This window comes from Pyrus communis, chromosome 9, assembly GCF_041283825.1.
Source record: "Pyrus communis isolate YQ-2024b chromosome 9, ASM4128382v1, whole genome shotgun sequence".
Taxonomy (NCBI): domain Eukaryota; kingdom Viridiplantae; phylum Streptophyta; class Magnoliopsida; order Rosales; family Rosaceae; genus Pyrus; species Pyrus communis.
The window spans coordinates 807,501-821,768 of record NC_142573.1 but is presented as its reverse complement, the minus strand read 5'-3'; the positions used below and the strand labels follow the sequence as shown (position 1 = coordinate 821,768).

General features: G+C 39.2%; 4 protein-coding genes across 5 annotated transcripts in view; 2 read left to right on the top strand and 2 right to left on the bottom strand.

The window, feature by feature from the left end:
* The first annotated feature begins 1,064 nt into the window (after positions 1-1,064).
* On the top strand, positions 1,065-4,889 carry LOC137739123 (uncharacterized). 2 transcript variants are annotated; one of them, XM_068478618.2, is made up of 12 exons: positions 1,065-1,629; positions 1,765-1,840; positions 1,952-2,157; positions 2,261-2,347; positions 2,423-2,515; positions 2,684-2,838; positions 2,941-3,025; positions 3,117-3,203; positions 3,286-3,405; positions 3,699-3,800; positions 3,882-4,053; positions 4,490-4,889. In XM_068478618.2, exons 1-11 carry the CDS (start codon positions 1,258-1,260, stop codon positions 4,047-4,049), a joined length of 1,551 nt encoding a protein of 516 aa, XP_068334719.2. In that variant the 5' UTR covers positions 1,065-1,257; the 3' UTR covers positions 4,050-4,053; positions 4,490-4,889. The 2 variants fall into 2 exon arrangements, with proteins under 2 accessions (XP_068334719.2, XP_068334720.2); XM_068478619.2 differs by having other exon boundaries at positions 1,070-1,629; positions 4,420-4,653.
* Positions 4,890-4,931: 42 nt separating this feature from the next.
* Positions 4,932-8,243, bottom strand: LOC137739124 (COP9 signalosome complex subunit 3). The gene is made up of 11 exons (XM_068478620.2): positions 7,851-8,243; positions 7,341-7,456; positions 7,008-7,254; positions 6,725-6,782; positions 6,533-6,622; positions 6,335-6,400; positions 6,088-6,177; positions 5,762-5,920; positions 5,556-5,677; positions 5,373-5,445; positions 4,932-5,297 (listed from the first exon to the last, which is right to left on the bottom strand). The coding sequence occupies exons 1-11, from the start codon at positions 8,030-8,032 to the stop codon at positions 5,229-5,231; spliced, it is 1,272 nt and encodes a 423-aa protein (XP_068334721.2). The 5' UTR covers positions 8,033-8,243; the 3' UTR covers positions 4,932-5,228.
* A 144-nt stretch (positions 8,244-8,387) lies between these two features.
* LOC137739125 (uncharacterized) lies at positions 8,388-9,797 on the top strand. Its single transcript, XM_068478621.2, has 3 exons — positions 8,388-8,635; positions 8,721-9,070; positions 9,525-9,797. Exons 1-3 carry the CDS (start codon positions 8,388-8,390, stop codon positions 9,683-9,685), a joined length of 759 nt encoding a protein of 252 aa, XP_068334722.2. The 3' UTR covers positions 9,686-9,797.
* An 863-nt stretch (positions 9,798-10,660) lies between these two features.
* The window catches only part of LOC137739246 (sister chromatid cohesion 1 protein 2-like), a 10,007-nt gene continuing 6,399 nt past the window's right edge, over positions 10,661-14,268 (bottom strand). Inside the window, exons 5-13 of the mRNA XM_068478802.2 lie at positions 13,848-13,891; positions 13,050-13,756; positions 12,748-12,853; positions 12,456-12,592; positions 12,013-12,377; positions 11,725-11,761; positions 11,605-11,626; positions 11,374-11,503; positions 10,661-11,236 (exon numbers count right to left, since the gene is read on the bottom strand). Coding sequence (XP_068334903.2) covers positions 11,087-11,236; positions 11,374-11,503; positions 11,605-11,626; positions 11,725-11,761; positions 12,013-12,377; positions 12,456-12,592; positions 12,748-12,853; positions 13,050-13,756; positions 13,848-13,891 — 1,698 coding nt within the window. The 3' untranslated portion in view covers positions 10,661-11,086. The remainder of the gene's footprint in view (positions 11,237-11,373; positions 11,504-11,604; positions 11,627-11,724; positions 11,762-12,012; positions 12,378-12,455; positions 12,593-12,747; positions 12,854-13,049; positions 13,757-13,847; positions 13,892-14,268) is intronic.

The following is a 14,268-nucleotide window of genomic DNA, read 5'->3' as shown; positions in this document are numbered from 1 at the left end:
AACAATTCCCTTAATTAATTTTAAGAAAAACACAAATGGCATTTTACCACAGTGATAGAAAGGTGTTGAACTCTTATATGATGGTGTGGATTCAAACTCAATCGGTGGTTAATTTAACAAAATTTATTGTTTGAAAAGAAAAAAAAAAGTTGACAAAAAACAAAAACTTAAAATTTTCAAATATTGGGATTGAAAGTTGGACTAGAGCTGTACCAATGGTACGGAGTGTCGACCAATAATGAGAAGAGAAAAATTTGTGTAGGGATGCTTAAATCTGTTAGTTCGGTCATACTTCACCTCAAAATGTGAGAATTTGATTAAAAAAAAATTTGAAAATTTTAAGTTTTAATAATAATGATAAAATAAAAGGTAGAATGAATAGTAATAAGATTAACTTTTTAGTACAAAAATATAATTTTTCGTTAAAAAACAAGAAAAAAAAAAGCAACTAATGTCTTAGAAGTTGGCAACATGACAACATGACATTAAAATTTCTCCAAGTCCTGTCTCGGACTGCTTCATCAGAAGATAGTCAGACCACCTGATGAGATAGTGTGACATGCTCAATTTACTTTTTAGCTAGGTGCCCATTAACTATATATTGACATGTAAATAGTCGAAAGAGAAACGACTTTCGTACATGAAATTTTTCTATAGTAACTTATGTTTGTTTCAAGAGTAATGGTAGACAAATTTTTTAAACCAAAATTTTAAAAGGAGTTTTAACGAAGTACTAATTGGTTCACTTTTAACGAAAAATCGTATTTTTACTTTTTTCTGGTACTATTCACTATACATTTATTTGTCATTTTTTATTAAAACTAAAGTTTTTTGAATTTTTCGTTAGTTTTTCAGGTTTTAAATTGTATTACGTTTCACCAATAAAAAAGTAAGTACGTTAATCAACAATTACATACTAATCCAATCATGAGAAATCACGGCATATAGTTTATAAAATTATATTTAAAATTTTGTCCCTACGTTACCCTTATATATTAAGACAAATAAATAAACACTGAATATCAGAAAATAATAAATAAATAATTAAATTGTTTGTTCATCATGTATCATCCTATAAAATGTTCCCAGCTGTGAGCTGTGAGAGTGAGTCCATACAACACCACCACCAACGCCAAACAGTATCTTTTCCCTCCAATCGGATTTACGCTGCCAAATTCCGCGCTCTTATCCCTCCCACTCCCCCCTCACTCCCCCTCTCTCTCTCCCTGTGAATTTTTCAAATCCCAACCCTCCGCCATGGAGCTCACTCCTCCGCCCCACCGTTGCATTTGGTCCTCGCCGATTCGTTCGTCCTCCTCCTCGTACCGACCTCTCCTCGTTTCAATTTCGCCTCGGAAGACCAAGCTCCTCAGGTCCGTACCTTCTTTTGGATCGATTCGCCGGAGAAATCTGTGCTCCGCCTCCAGCTCCGAGACGTTGGTTGGGTCGCGGAAGGAGGACGGCGGCAAGCAGAGTCAGGCGGTGAGCAAGAAAGACGAGGAGGAAGACTTGAAATCTTGGATGCACAAGAACGGGCTGCCTCCTTGCAAGGTCGTGCTCAAAGACAAACCTTCCTACGACGAGAAGCTCCGGCCCATTCATTACGTAGCTGCCAGCGAAGATCTTGAGGTGATGAGACTCTGAATTTTCAATTTCTGTAATGTAATTCATAAAGTTCATTGGGTTTTTGTTCTTTGAGTTTCATAAAGATCTTGAGGTGATGGGTTTTGATTTTTATGTTCTTTGAATTGTTGTGATTGCTAGGTTGGTGATGTCGCATTTTCGGTGCCGGATTCTTTAGTTGTAACTCTCAAGAGAGTGTTGGGGAACGAAACAATTGGTAATGTTCATTGTCTATTGTTTGATTTCTTGACTTTTCTAATGCATGTTCATAGCCAATGGGATATGGGGGGCATACATTAATGTGCAGGATGCTTGTCTTATTGTGCAGCTGAATTATTAACTACGAACAAATTATCGGAATTGGCATGCTTGGCATTGTATCTGATGTACGAGAAGAAACAAGGAAAGAAGTCATTTTGGTATCCCTATATAAGAGAGCTCGATCGTCAGCGAGGGAGGGGTCAATTGGCGGTGGAATCACCCCTTTTATGGTCAGAAGCTGAACTGGCTCATCTTACAGGCAGCCCCACAAAGGTATCTTATGCTACGATCGCTGTACATGCAAGTTTAAGTAAGTTGTGGAATTATTCAGTATTTCAAAATGTTCTTACCCTACATTCTTGTGGTGATGAATCAGGCTGACGTTCGTGCAAGGGCCGAAGGAATTAAAAGAGAATATAATGAGCTTGACACTGTCTGGTTTATGGCTGGTTCCCTATTTCAGGTATTACTCAAGTGTATTTGATTGGCACTAGTGTTGTAGCCAATGATATGGACTTAAATTTTCTTCATTTTGCAGCAATACCCATATGATATTCCTACGGAGGCCTTCCCATTTGAGATATTCAAACAAGCTTTTGTTGCAGTTCAGTCTTGTGTAGTGCATTTGCAGGTAAGTTCTTCATTCTTTCGTCAATATATTTTCTTGTTACAATTAACCAACGCAAGATAAGAAAAGGGTAAAACGAGTTTCTTAAGTGCTCCACGTCGCCTCTTTGTGCTATGTGTTTCTAAATCAAGCCATCTGGATTTCTTACATTTGTTTCCCTTTCCGACGCAGAAAGTTAGTTTGGCTCAAAGATTTGCTTTGGTTCCTCTTGGGCCCCCATTGTTAGCTTACGGAAGCAACTGTAGAGCAATGTTGACGGCTGTTGATGGTGCTGTTCAGCTAGTGGTCGATCGGCCATATAAGGCAGGGGAGTCTATTGTTGTGTGGTATGTTATTTGAAATTTTCAAGATTTTGTAGCCATAGCGTGGCCTTGTCATGTTACTTCAGTGTAGAAATCATAAAAATGTAATTTTGTAAAATATTATAGGTGTGGACCGCAGCCTAATTCAAAGTTGCTTATAAACTATGGTTTTGTTGACGAAGATAATTCTTATGACCGTTTGGTGGTTGAGGTAAATTCTGGACAATTTCATAAGCTTGCAGGTTCTGTTCATGTCAAATGTGTATGTGTTTGAAATATCCCATATGTCCTATGTGTTCCAGGCAGCTTTGAACACTGAGGATCCACAATATCAAGATAAAAGAATGGTTGCTCAAAGAAATGGAAAATTATCAGTACAAACTTTTCAGGTGTGTACTTAAAACTATTTCCCTTAAGAAAGTTATAACACAATTTTCTACATTAGTCTTTAATCTGCCTCATTGCTTTCAGGTATATGTGGGAAAGGAAAAGGAAACGGTCTCCGATATGCTTCCCTATCTGCGACTGGGCTATGTTTCAGATCCTTCAGAGATGCAATCTGTTATCTCCTCTCAAGGTCCAATTTGTCCAGTAAGTTAACTTTTCTGTTAAGAGCAAAGTGATTTTCATCAGTAGAATTTGATGGCACTACTCCATAAGAGACTGGAACGTAGAACATTTGGGGACCTTGTTAAGGTTTAATAAACATGCTAAAGGTTGTTATCAAGTTATCTGGCACGTGGTTGTTGATATATACTATGCCTATGATTGTATGGAATTCAAAATTATTCGATTAACTGGTGAATATGTCTCTCGTCTTTAATGAAGCCAAAAAATTAATGGTGATAAATGACATAGACTGCTGGATTTTATAAACTTAATAGGTGAGTCCTTGTATGGAACGAGCGGTGTTGGACCAACTTGCTGATTATTTTAGAACACGGCTGGCTGGCTATCCAACTACATTGAGTGAAGATGATTCTTTGGTAATATTGGCTCTGTCAAATTAGTAGTGGTACCAGGTTATTGCTAGCTGAATGCAAATTAATATTCTCACTCTTGTGCAGTTGGCAGATGCTAATTTGAATCCGAAGAAGCGAGTTGCTACTCAGCTTGTTAGGTTAGAAAAGAAAATGCTCCATGCATGCCTGAAGGTGGTGGTTGATTTGATAGGCCAGTTACCAGACGACACTGTATCACCATGCCCAGCTCCTTATGCCCCCTTGTTGAAATAAAAAGGTGCGCGTGTTGCTTATTGGTTCAAATGGGAGAATGTAATCCGGTTAAGCTGAAGGAATTTTATGAATCGTTGGGATACAGGAAAGAAAGAGAGTGCGTAGGAACGAATGTCACTCAGAATCTTAAAAGCCTGAAAAATGAATGGGTTTGGTTAAATTATGTTGGAACGAACAATCTGAATCTGCAACCGAATGTGAGGAACCTAAAAAACTAAATCTTTTGTTGTAGTTGTATCTTTCTGCTACATAACATATGATGTCTTGTTGTCTTCAGAACCAATCATTATTTGTGTTATTTCCCTTGATAAGATTTTACCGCGTTAGTCCGTTTGCATCTGGATATTTAATGGTAATTTCTGATTAACAGAATAGAAAAGTTTCATAGTTGAACGGATGCATCCTACTGAGTTCCCTTCCAAAACTATTTATCTTTGCAGATGGATCGAAGGAAGCGGGCAACGCATAGGGCAACCAAGGAGAACTGGAATGTCTGTGGCTCCATCAGGCATCAAAGAGGAGAGATTCAGGCATTCTTTTTTAGTAACATGTAAATTCCTTCCCACTTGTTTGTCAGCATACAATATGACCCTTCCCGACACTCTCCATCGTATATTCTCCCGAATTCATTTTCTTCCTCCCTCGGATGAATGGGGTGCCGGAAAAGAGAAACGAAAGGAAACAAAAATGATACGAAGGATGAATGCCTTGATGATTTTGGTAGCTAATGTAATCTTTTGTCGTTCTCTGTAAATGTGAATCAGGACGACCAGTCTCTTAATCCATTTGTGTTCAATGTACATTACTTTGTTCAGAACAAGCATAACCCTTCTCGTAGAAGCTGACTCTGCCTCCGCCATTTTACTCGAATATCTGGGTTGATTGTCGAAAAAACCGATATAAATCTTCGGTTGTAGCTCATGCATCAAAACTTGATTGTTGAGTTCTTGCAAAATCGTTTATGGATGATCAAAAGAAAAGCTCATGTAAAGCATGTTCAAAACTGGTTCTATAACTAGACAGTAGCCAGAGATATCTACTTCTAATCCGGGAGAAAATGTCTGAAAATTTTCCATCTCTTTGCAAAATAAGGATCCGAAAAAACAATTCAGTGCTGCAGCATGTTTGTTCATGGCCATTCTCAACTTCAAGTCGATATGTTGGGTGAACCTGCTTAATTCATATGTTAAACTTCTGAGGAACGCTATCATAATCATCGAAGTCAAATCTCTGCCGCTCTCTTCCAGTCTGAACATATAAGCAGGTATTAGTTTGATTGACGAACTAGCTAGTTCAGTAACACTACGGGGGCAATTCACTCACCTTTGATAGGAACAAAGGATCAGTTGAGATGTTTTCATCAATAGCGGTCAGCTTCCTTGAGAGAGCCATTATCCTGGATGAAGAGGAGGGGAACCGCATTTAAAATGGAAAAAAGCACACCACCTCTCCCGCAGACAAAAGAAAAGAACACTGCAAAATTTAATTGACATTCGGACAATTTACCTCTGTATTGATGAGTCAATGTGTTCAATCATGTGACAGGTTTTATATTGCTCAGGATCCTCAAGAAATCTAACCATTCCATCCTTTTGGTTGATTGTTGCAAATATCTGACCATCTTCAATCTATACTTTGGTAAAAGAGAACGTTAGGGTACAATACAAAAGATTTGTAATACCGATACTTTATTGCTGCTAATTTTGATTTACCATTTGTAGCACATGCATTTCTGCTTCCTTAGCGCTGTTTAGTTGAACGCTGTTGGCTATATCTTGAAGGGAAAGAGTCAAGTATGTCTGAGTCAGTCTCTGAATGTTTCGCTTATACTGGGAAGATAATACCTGCTTCACCAGTCCAAGATTGTTGTCCTAGAGAACAACACAATTTGAAAGCCAAATTAAGATGGTTGAAGAATTCAAGTCAGAGACTCGTAGGTTACAGAGGAATCATGTTGCATCCACTTTTTCTTTGACACCATGGATTTGACATACAAATAAAGGAAAAACAACGGGATGAAAACATTAAAAGAACTCACATTTTCATACTTTTCCCTGTGTCTGTCAACCATTGCCTCCAAATGTACAATTTTTCCGCTGACATAGCAATGTGCCAATTCAATGTAGGGCTGCTCGAAAGGGAGTTAAAAAACCAAATAAAGTCATTGGAGCTGGTAAGTTTAAATGCTAGCCTACTATGGAATGCCTGATTATATCAGGATTCGAATAAAGCAATCCATTAAAGAAAATACATGCAGCAAAGAGCAGCGCTCAACTTTGCATTACCTGACAATAATTTTTTAGATTCCTCTGACATACTGAGGAGGTGTATTTAGGGAGACTGGTGCAGAACTATCACCACAAAAAGAATAATCATCAAATTATCCTCAAACAAATTTACAGCACAAACAGATGAACTTGTCATGTCAAAACCGAGTCAAATTAAATGTCAAGGTTGATGGATCTATAAGAAGAAAGGCATACATTCCAATTGTGAATGAGTGAAGCCAATATATGCTTTTTGTACGCTTCAACAGCTATTGCATTAAAAGAAGTCATTGGTGATGTTACAACCTGGAAAATACGATTTGCGATTAGAATGGACAAATAAATCAAACTTCATAGAGAACATAATTTGAAGAGTATAAGAAGGTAAACTGAATATAGATCACAGACATTGTGAAGAAGCTCCAATGCTTTGCGAAAACGCTTTTGTCCGATGCATATCATCCCCCTACAATGAGGTCAAAAGTGAAATAGTTTCAGAAATTTCCTTAGCAACACAAAACCCCCCATAGATTAAAGAATTAAGAAGAAGTGAAACATGCCAAATATGTCAAACGAAGCAAGGACACTTCCAAGAAGAAAATGAAAGTAATTTCCTCAATAATTAAAAACAGCTAACTCAAGTGAAAGCAAACTGAAACAAATATAACACTGTGTTGAAAGAGCAACCGACCCGTAATAGCAATAGAGAAAAAGATCCCTTGGCTGATCAACCTCAAATATGTCATCATCTAAAACGGAATATCCAACTTTATAGGATTTTGACAACAAACAAAGCAGAAGAAACTCTGGATGCAAAGAAGTCAAATGTTCTGAGGAGGTCTGAATTTTCCGAATAGCCGTCAGCATCGGTGCCACTCCCCGCAGTGGTGCTTCAAGAAGCATAACATGATCTTTGAACCTCTTGCAAACAGATATGACTGCAAACCAAACAAATCCACAGAAAGAGAAATGAAATATGCAGTTTAACATTTACGCAAATCAAATAAAGAGTAAAGATGAATACATTTATCAGGTTGCAAACGAATCTGCTCCGTGACACAGGAATTGATAAATCTAGCAATGGGCAGGACCAACGCACTCGCCTGCTCTTTTGAAATCGAACCAGATGAGCATGCCTCCCTGCCACCACATTCACAAACCCATGATACAGTCAAATTTCCACCAAATTTTCAAATGCTGGTAACTAGTAACCAGGCGGAATCTTAAAAAAATGAACCGCACACTATACATGTTCTCGACAATCAAATTTGTGAACACAATTGCAATTTTCAAGCACTGCCAGAATTCTTAATGCAAATTATGTAAAATCAGATCAAAAGATGTGTCTGAATTCTTTTACTCGATCACCAGTAGATTAGGGCACACAATTATCGCTCCCACATCCCCCGATAATCAAACCCTAACACATTGCGAACGACGCCATCTGACTACGCCCTAGGGCATCCAATACTGAAAACAAAATATACACATAAAATTCGAAAACGAGGAGTGTTAGAGTGACGAAGAGGCTCACAGGATGTAGAGGTATCCGAGAGAGTGCGTGGCGGGGTCGAGCTGGTCGAGAACGGGAAGCAACCGAGTCGACTCGGCGTAGAGCGACTCCTGCGCTTGCTTCAGAAGGACGTGGAGGTGGGAGATGTCGCCGGAGCTCGACAGCCCTTGGATATTCGTCACCAGAGATTGTATGGCTTCCATGGCTTCCGGTCAAGTTTCAGATTTCTGAGAATCCGGAAGCGGAAACGAGAGAGAAAGCTTCGGGAGCTCGCCCTGGTTTTCGGTTGTGTGTGTGTTATACGAGTTAAAAACACGATCAACTAAGCCCATTAAAATGGGCTATAGGCCCAGTAAAGAAAACAATGTCCATTTGTTGGGCCCATAATAAAAGTTGGCCCAAAGTGAAGGATCTCTCCCTCTCTCGCTGGATCTTTCTCTATCGCCCTCGCTTCTCTTTCTCACTCCCAAATTGGTCGACGCCATTGACAACCACAGAAATCAATTTCGAGCTTTTCTTCTCTTCTTGCTGTTTGAGGCGAATACCAGAGAGTGAGAAATGGCGGACTATCACTTTGTGTACAAGGATGTGGAGGGAGCATCGACCCAGTGGGACGACATACAGAGAAAGCTCGGGAACCTTCCGGCGAAGCCACCGCCGTTCAAGCCGCCGAAGTTCACACCAGCTCAGGACGAAGCTTCCCTTCCCAAAGACAAGTCCTGGATCGATGAAAAATCAGAGCAGGACCTCGAAGACCTGGAGGAAAATCCCGATCTCGACGACGATCGCTTCCTCGAAGAATACAGGTCCTTACAGTTCAATTTTTACCGAATTACTCTTTATTTACTTGAAAATGAAACCGTAAATGTGAAAAATTGGCGGTTTGGACAGGAAGAAGAGGCTGGCGGAGCTGAGAGAAGCAGCCAAAGTTGCGAGGTTCGGATCGGTGGTGCCGATTTCGGGCTCGGATTTCGTGCGGGAGGTGTCGCAGGCGCCGCCGGATGTGTGGGTGGTGGTGATTCTGTACAAAGAAGGAATCCCCGAGTGCGGGGTTTTGATGCAGTGTTTGGAAGATTTGGCGACGAAATATCCGGCAACGAAATTCGTCAAGATAATATCGACGGATTGCATTCCGAACTACCCTGATCGGAATGTTCCGACTGTTTTAGTGTACAACAGTGGGAATGTCAAAGCTAATTACGTCGGCTTGCAGAGCTTCGGCCGCAGATGCACTCCTGAAGGTATTTCATTTATGCTTTATTTATACAAAGCGATAATTGTTTAAAACTAATCTAAACTGCGGGAAGAGGATTCGGACTCAATTTCATAGGGAAACACATTCGCTCCAGCTAATGTAGTTACACTATGTCTGCAATGAAATTTGAAGCTTTTTAGTTAACATATGGTTCAGAAGTGCTTTTCAAATCTTAAAGCGGTTTTGGTGTTTTGTGGGAACGAAAATCTATTTCATCAAAAGCGCTTTCAGTCGTTTTAAAAACACTTCCAAACGAGCCATCATAGGTTATGTAGAACACAAAATATTGTGGGAAGTGGATTCAAGTTAACATGGACTGTGAGGAAGTGGAGTTTTTCGTTTTGATAAATCTATTTCATCAAAAGTGCTTTTAGTCATTGTAATGCGAGCCACTTAAAACTCTTTTGAATAAATCTTTCTGTGCTCTGCTGAAATATCAGGTGTGGCATTACTTCTGTGCCAAGCAGATCCTGTACTTAATGATGGCCTGAGCGGAAATGATCGATCGAGGCAAGCTGTGATCGACGGAGTTCGCAAGAGGTTTATAGAGAAGGTTGTAACAGAGCATGAAGACGTTGACGATGGATCCTCGAGCGATTAGAACCTGGGTAACTATATTTTGAGTTTCTGTAATAGTTTGGGTTTTGAACTTTTGCACTCGTTTCTGTAAGAGTTTGAGTTTAGATTGGAATCAGATGATTTGTTTTTTCGTCTTTCTTGTTCTTGTACGGTAGTATTGGTTTCTCCTTCGCGTTAAGCACAATGCACATATCGCCATCATCTCGACTTGGAGCATTCCTCGAATCACAGTCGATATTTGAGCTGCTAATCTTCCAAGAACCTAAAAATAAGGGTACGTTTTCATCAAAAGCCGAACGAAGAAGCCAGTGGCTCAAGCAATCCACAATCTCTCTGGATCTTAGTAAAAAATCAACAAAATTCACTCTGAAAACAAAAATGCAACACTATCTTGTATCTCCTACAAACACCAACCCGGCCTTTGGCATCGAAAACTTTCCACCGCAGGCCATCAAGATCAATGCGTCTCAGGCCAGCAAGAGCTTTCTGTACGAACATCAAAGTACATATTCCGTTAAACACAAAGTCTCTCTCAGGACATTCCGTTAAGTTACCGTGGGAATTTGATTAATTTGACAATTAGGATTAAAAAGTCAGTTTGAAACCCAAAATGAGAATCGGGGTTTTCTTTCGGTTTGATCTGAAATGCAACACAGGTTATAGATTAGCAAAGTTTATGACATTTATTTATTTTTTTTTTAAGTCGAATATTACATGTTTACTTACGTAAAATTAACAATTACTTCGTTCCTTGTTTTCAGATTCATGAATTTTCGGGTGCTGCTAAACACTTTGTGGTTCTCTAATTCCAAATCTTAGAACTCGTTTTTGTTTTTAAAATAATTAAAAGCCGTTTCAAAGAAAATATTTTTAAATCCAAAAACACATTAGATGTTTTACTTCTTGTAGAAAACATTTCAAACACCTTTTAAAAATTCACTTATAACTTTATCAAAATTTGATTCCAAAAATATTTTCACCGAAATGGCTGAAATAAAAACATATCCAAGCAAGTCTTTATTCTTATTCCTTCTCCGCTCAACTTTAATATTATTTGTTGTTTTTACAAAATCAAATATAAAGTATGCGGGAGACTGAAAATAGTACTAAACCAAAATATTTCTAGGATCAAGCATGGTTCGAACCGGTTCAAATTATGGCTGCAACCATTCAAGATTCTTTCTGACTGAGCCCGGTTTGGACCGAATTGGTAAATGGGCTTTACAGAATTGGAGATCCAACAAAAATAAGCTCCATGATGGTTGAGAGTCCACCAGAAAGCTTTGAATCTTCAATCAACAATGGCTATAAGCCTATACCTTTCGAAAAAACACCGAAATGTACAACTAATAAACTTGCTGCAAGGGAGATCATACGACTACGAAAACTAGCGCCGTCTACAATTTACGCAGGACTCCGAACGCTATGCACGCACGCACGTAGTTTCTGAGGTGCCTCTGTTGACCGTATCATCATCTACCCACGTTTGGTCCCGTTTCGGACGTTTTGAGATCAGTATATCACCATAGGAAACATTTTGCTTCACATTCACATACCCTTGAGTTTTCAACACCTGCAGAAAAAGAAAAGGTAATGACGTGCTGCACAAGGTTTTGCATCGGCATGTTTGGAAGTTGCAATTTCGGTTCATGAATGTGGCTCGTGGACGTAGTTAAACGAAGATTCTAAACCATATCAGAAAGATCGTACCAGTAGCTCGTAAAACAGCCTTGCATTTTCTTTCTTTGTTCTTCCTTTCGAAACCTCCAACAAGTTCACTTCCTCCTTTCCTCGATTTTTACAATTTGGAAAGTGTGTATGCAAGTACCTTGCAACCATTCTGTATGCACAAAGTTTAACATGTTGAAGAAAAAATTGTACAAGAATGAATAACCCTGACATTTATGCCAAAAAGACTTTCAGGGTGCCGATCCACCATACCTGGTTCTCCCAGACAATCCCTCTGCAACAAAAAAAAAAAAAAAGGGTTTCGAGATTCAGTTAGTGAGAAAAATATACGAGTAGAAGCTTAGCGTAATGAAAACAATTTGAGACTCTTACCCAGTTGCGGGTTGACTCCTTCGGATGAATCAATGTCCTGGGGCAACATAGAAATAACGAAGTTAGGAAAAGTAAGGAACAACGAAAGATACAAACTGGTTCAATACTGGAACCACATGAGAAGCAACATAATAACGTGTAGCGGCATCAACACCCTACTTGCTCGTTGCAGACCTTTAGTTTGGTATGTGCGAGCTTGTTACGTGCGCTAAAGATGTTTAATACCACAAATAGAAAGGTTTAGCGAGATGGCTATGCGGTATGCAAACACAATAATTATTACTATACCTCATTCAACAAATTAAAATCATGTTCCTGATCCCTGTCCAGAAATGGTACTTCTTCTGCATATCCAGATGGGGCAGCTTGCTCCCTGCTGCCCCGGGGTGGCTCCTCTTTCTCTATCCCTCCAAATGTCTCAGGTGTTAAGGTATCCATATCAACAGCGTCAGGGCTCTTTGGAGTCCCAAATGATTTCACTGATTGTGAGCGAAGGACGGGTGTTTCTGGTGCAATTTCTACTTGCTCTGACCTAACACCACTTGGAGATTCGGGTGCATGTAACTTTTCTGGAGGGGAAACTGGTTCTGCAGGTGCTGTAATCTTTAATTTCGTTTTGCAGAAGAGGGATATAAGTTCTCGCGAAACAGCAGCTGCAAATATATGGTTAGCAACGGTTTCACGAGGACCAAGACTGATGAAACATAAAGTAAATAATGATAGAAAATTACCAGGTACCAATGGCTCCGAGAAATCATGGCAAAGATTTGCAATTCGATTGGCTTTCCAGATACCAAGGGCAGTTTGAGGAACTTTCTTTCTTTTAGAAACCAAGTCACTTGCATCATTTATGCTTTTCCTGATTACCCTGTGAAATTTTTTGTTACAAGTTTACAATCCACGGTCAACTTATAATCCATTGAAACATAAATAAAGTCCAAAGCATCCTGAACGATTTTGTCAATACACGAAACAGAAACACTTCAACTAACACATGTAAAGGGGAAGTAAACCGTTACGTACTCATTAGGCAGGACTATCATATCATCCATGACACATTTTCTTTTCCTAGAAAATCGAGCAAACTCCTTAGAAGCCGGTGTATGAATAACCATAAACTTCGGTGCACCTGCATTAGGAGAAATTATTTCGGACAAACTTGTTAAGAATGCGTGAAAGCTTTAATTTCGCATATATTGCAAAGCAGAAGATGGAATTTAGAAAAGTGACAGGCCACGCGAAATAACGTCCAATTGTGTATGTTATGGTGCAAAATTAGCCCTTTACCACAGACGTATACAACTAAGGAATTGACAATGTTGTACCTGCATCGTGGATTTTGACACCAGGAGTTCCATCACTTGAAACAGAGAAAGGATCTCGATCTTCTTGCATGATAATTTGACGTTCTTTACTATCCGGTGAAATCATCTCGGGTAATTTTTTGGGCTCTCCATCATTATGATTTGCTTGACCAGATGAACAAACAAGTCCTCGAGGTTGCTTCGCCCCATTAAATGTATCAATGTCCATGTACTCTTCTTGAGAAACTGTACAACTCTGCAACATTTCCATGCCAGCTTCTACGGTGTTTAGATTATGGTCTTGTACTATGTTTGGACATGTCTGACTTTCTGGTTGTACCAACTCTGGTTCCATAACCTCCTCACGATCAATTTGATGATCTTCACTGGATGATCTAAAATGGTGGGAAGGTTCTCTCTCAGTCCCATTGAATGTCTCAAGGTTCAAACCTTCGTGAGACAACCTAAGGTCTTGAAGCTTTTCCCCCGGGTTTGCTTGTCCTCGAATAGCAACTTCAGAAAGTGCTACATTAGTTTCTTGACCTTCACCAGATGGTTTAACTTGTCTTGGAGGTTCGTCCTCAACTCTAAAAGTTGTTTCTAGGTCAGCGCATTCTTCTTGATAGAACATCTTCTCTTGAAACTTCGCCACAACTGCCGCTGACTTGGTTCCACTACTCAATGCTCTTAGCTCCGTGTCAAAGCCCAACCAGTGAGACGAAAGTATACTGAAATAAGACATACTTGTCAAACATAAGATTGAGGGAAAATACTGCAAAACTAATCTAGAATTTGAGCATCCAGAAAGATTGTACATACTCTTTGACTGGGGTGTCACAGGCACCAAATTCCTCGTAATCATGCTGCGCAAACACAAACCCAGTCATATATGCATGTTCGCAATACGAATTAATCAAACCTATGAAAATGCCTATGAGGAAATTTGGAAATCATTAAGAACTAATTGTTACATGAAAATGAACGACTTGAAAAAGAAACATGAATAAGATCAAAGTTTAAAGACGAAGATGTTGAGAATCAATGTCAACCCAAAACAATAAGTAATCCACAACCCAATCTAAAGCCTAAGTCCATATCTAGTTTGATGATGTAATTGCTTACAATTGCAAAGTTAGGTAAGGTTGTGTGGAAAACAACATAATTAGGTGCAATTAATGTGTTTGGTGTGGTAGTTGGAAATTTTAGTTTAATTAAGTGTGTGGTGTAGCTTTCATTTGGT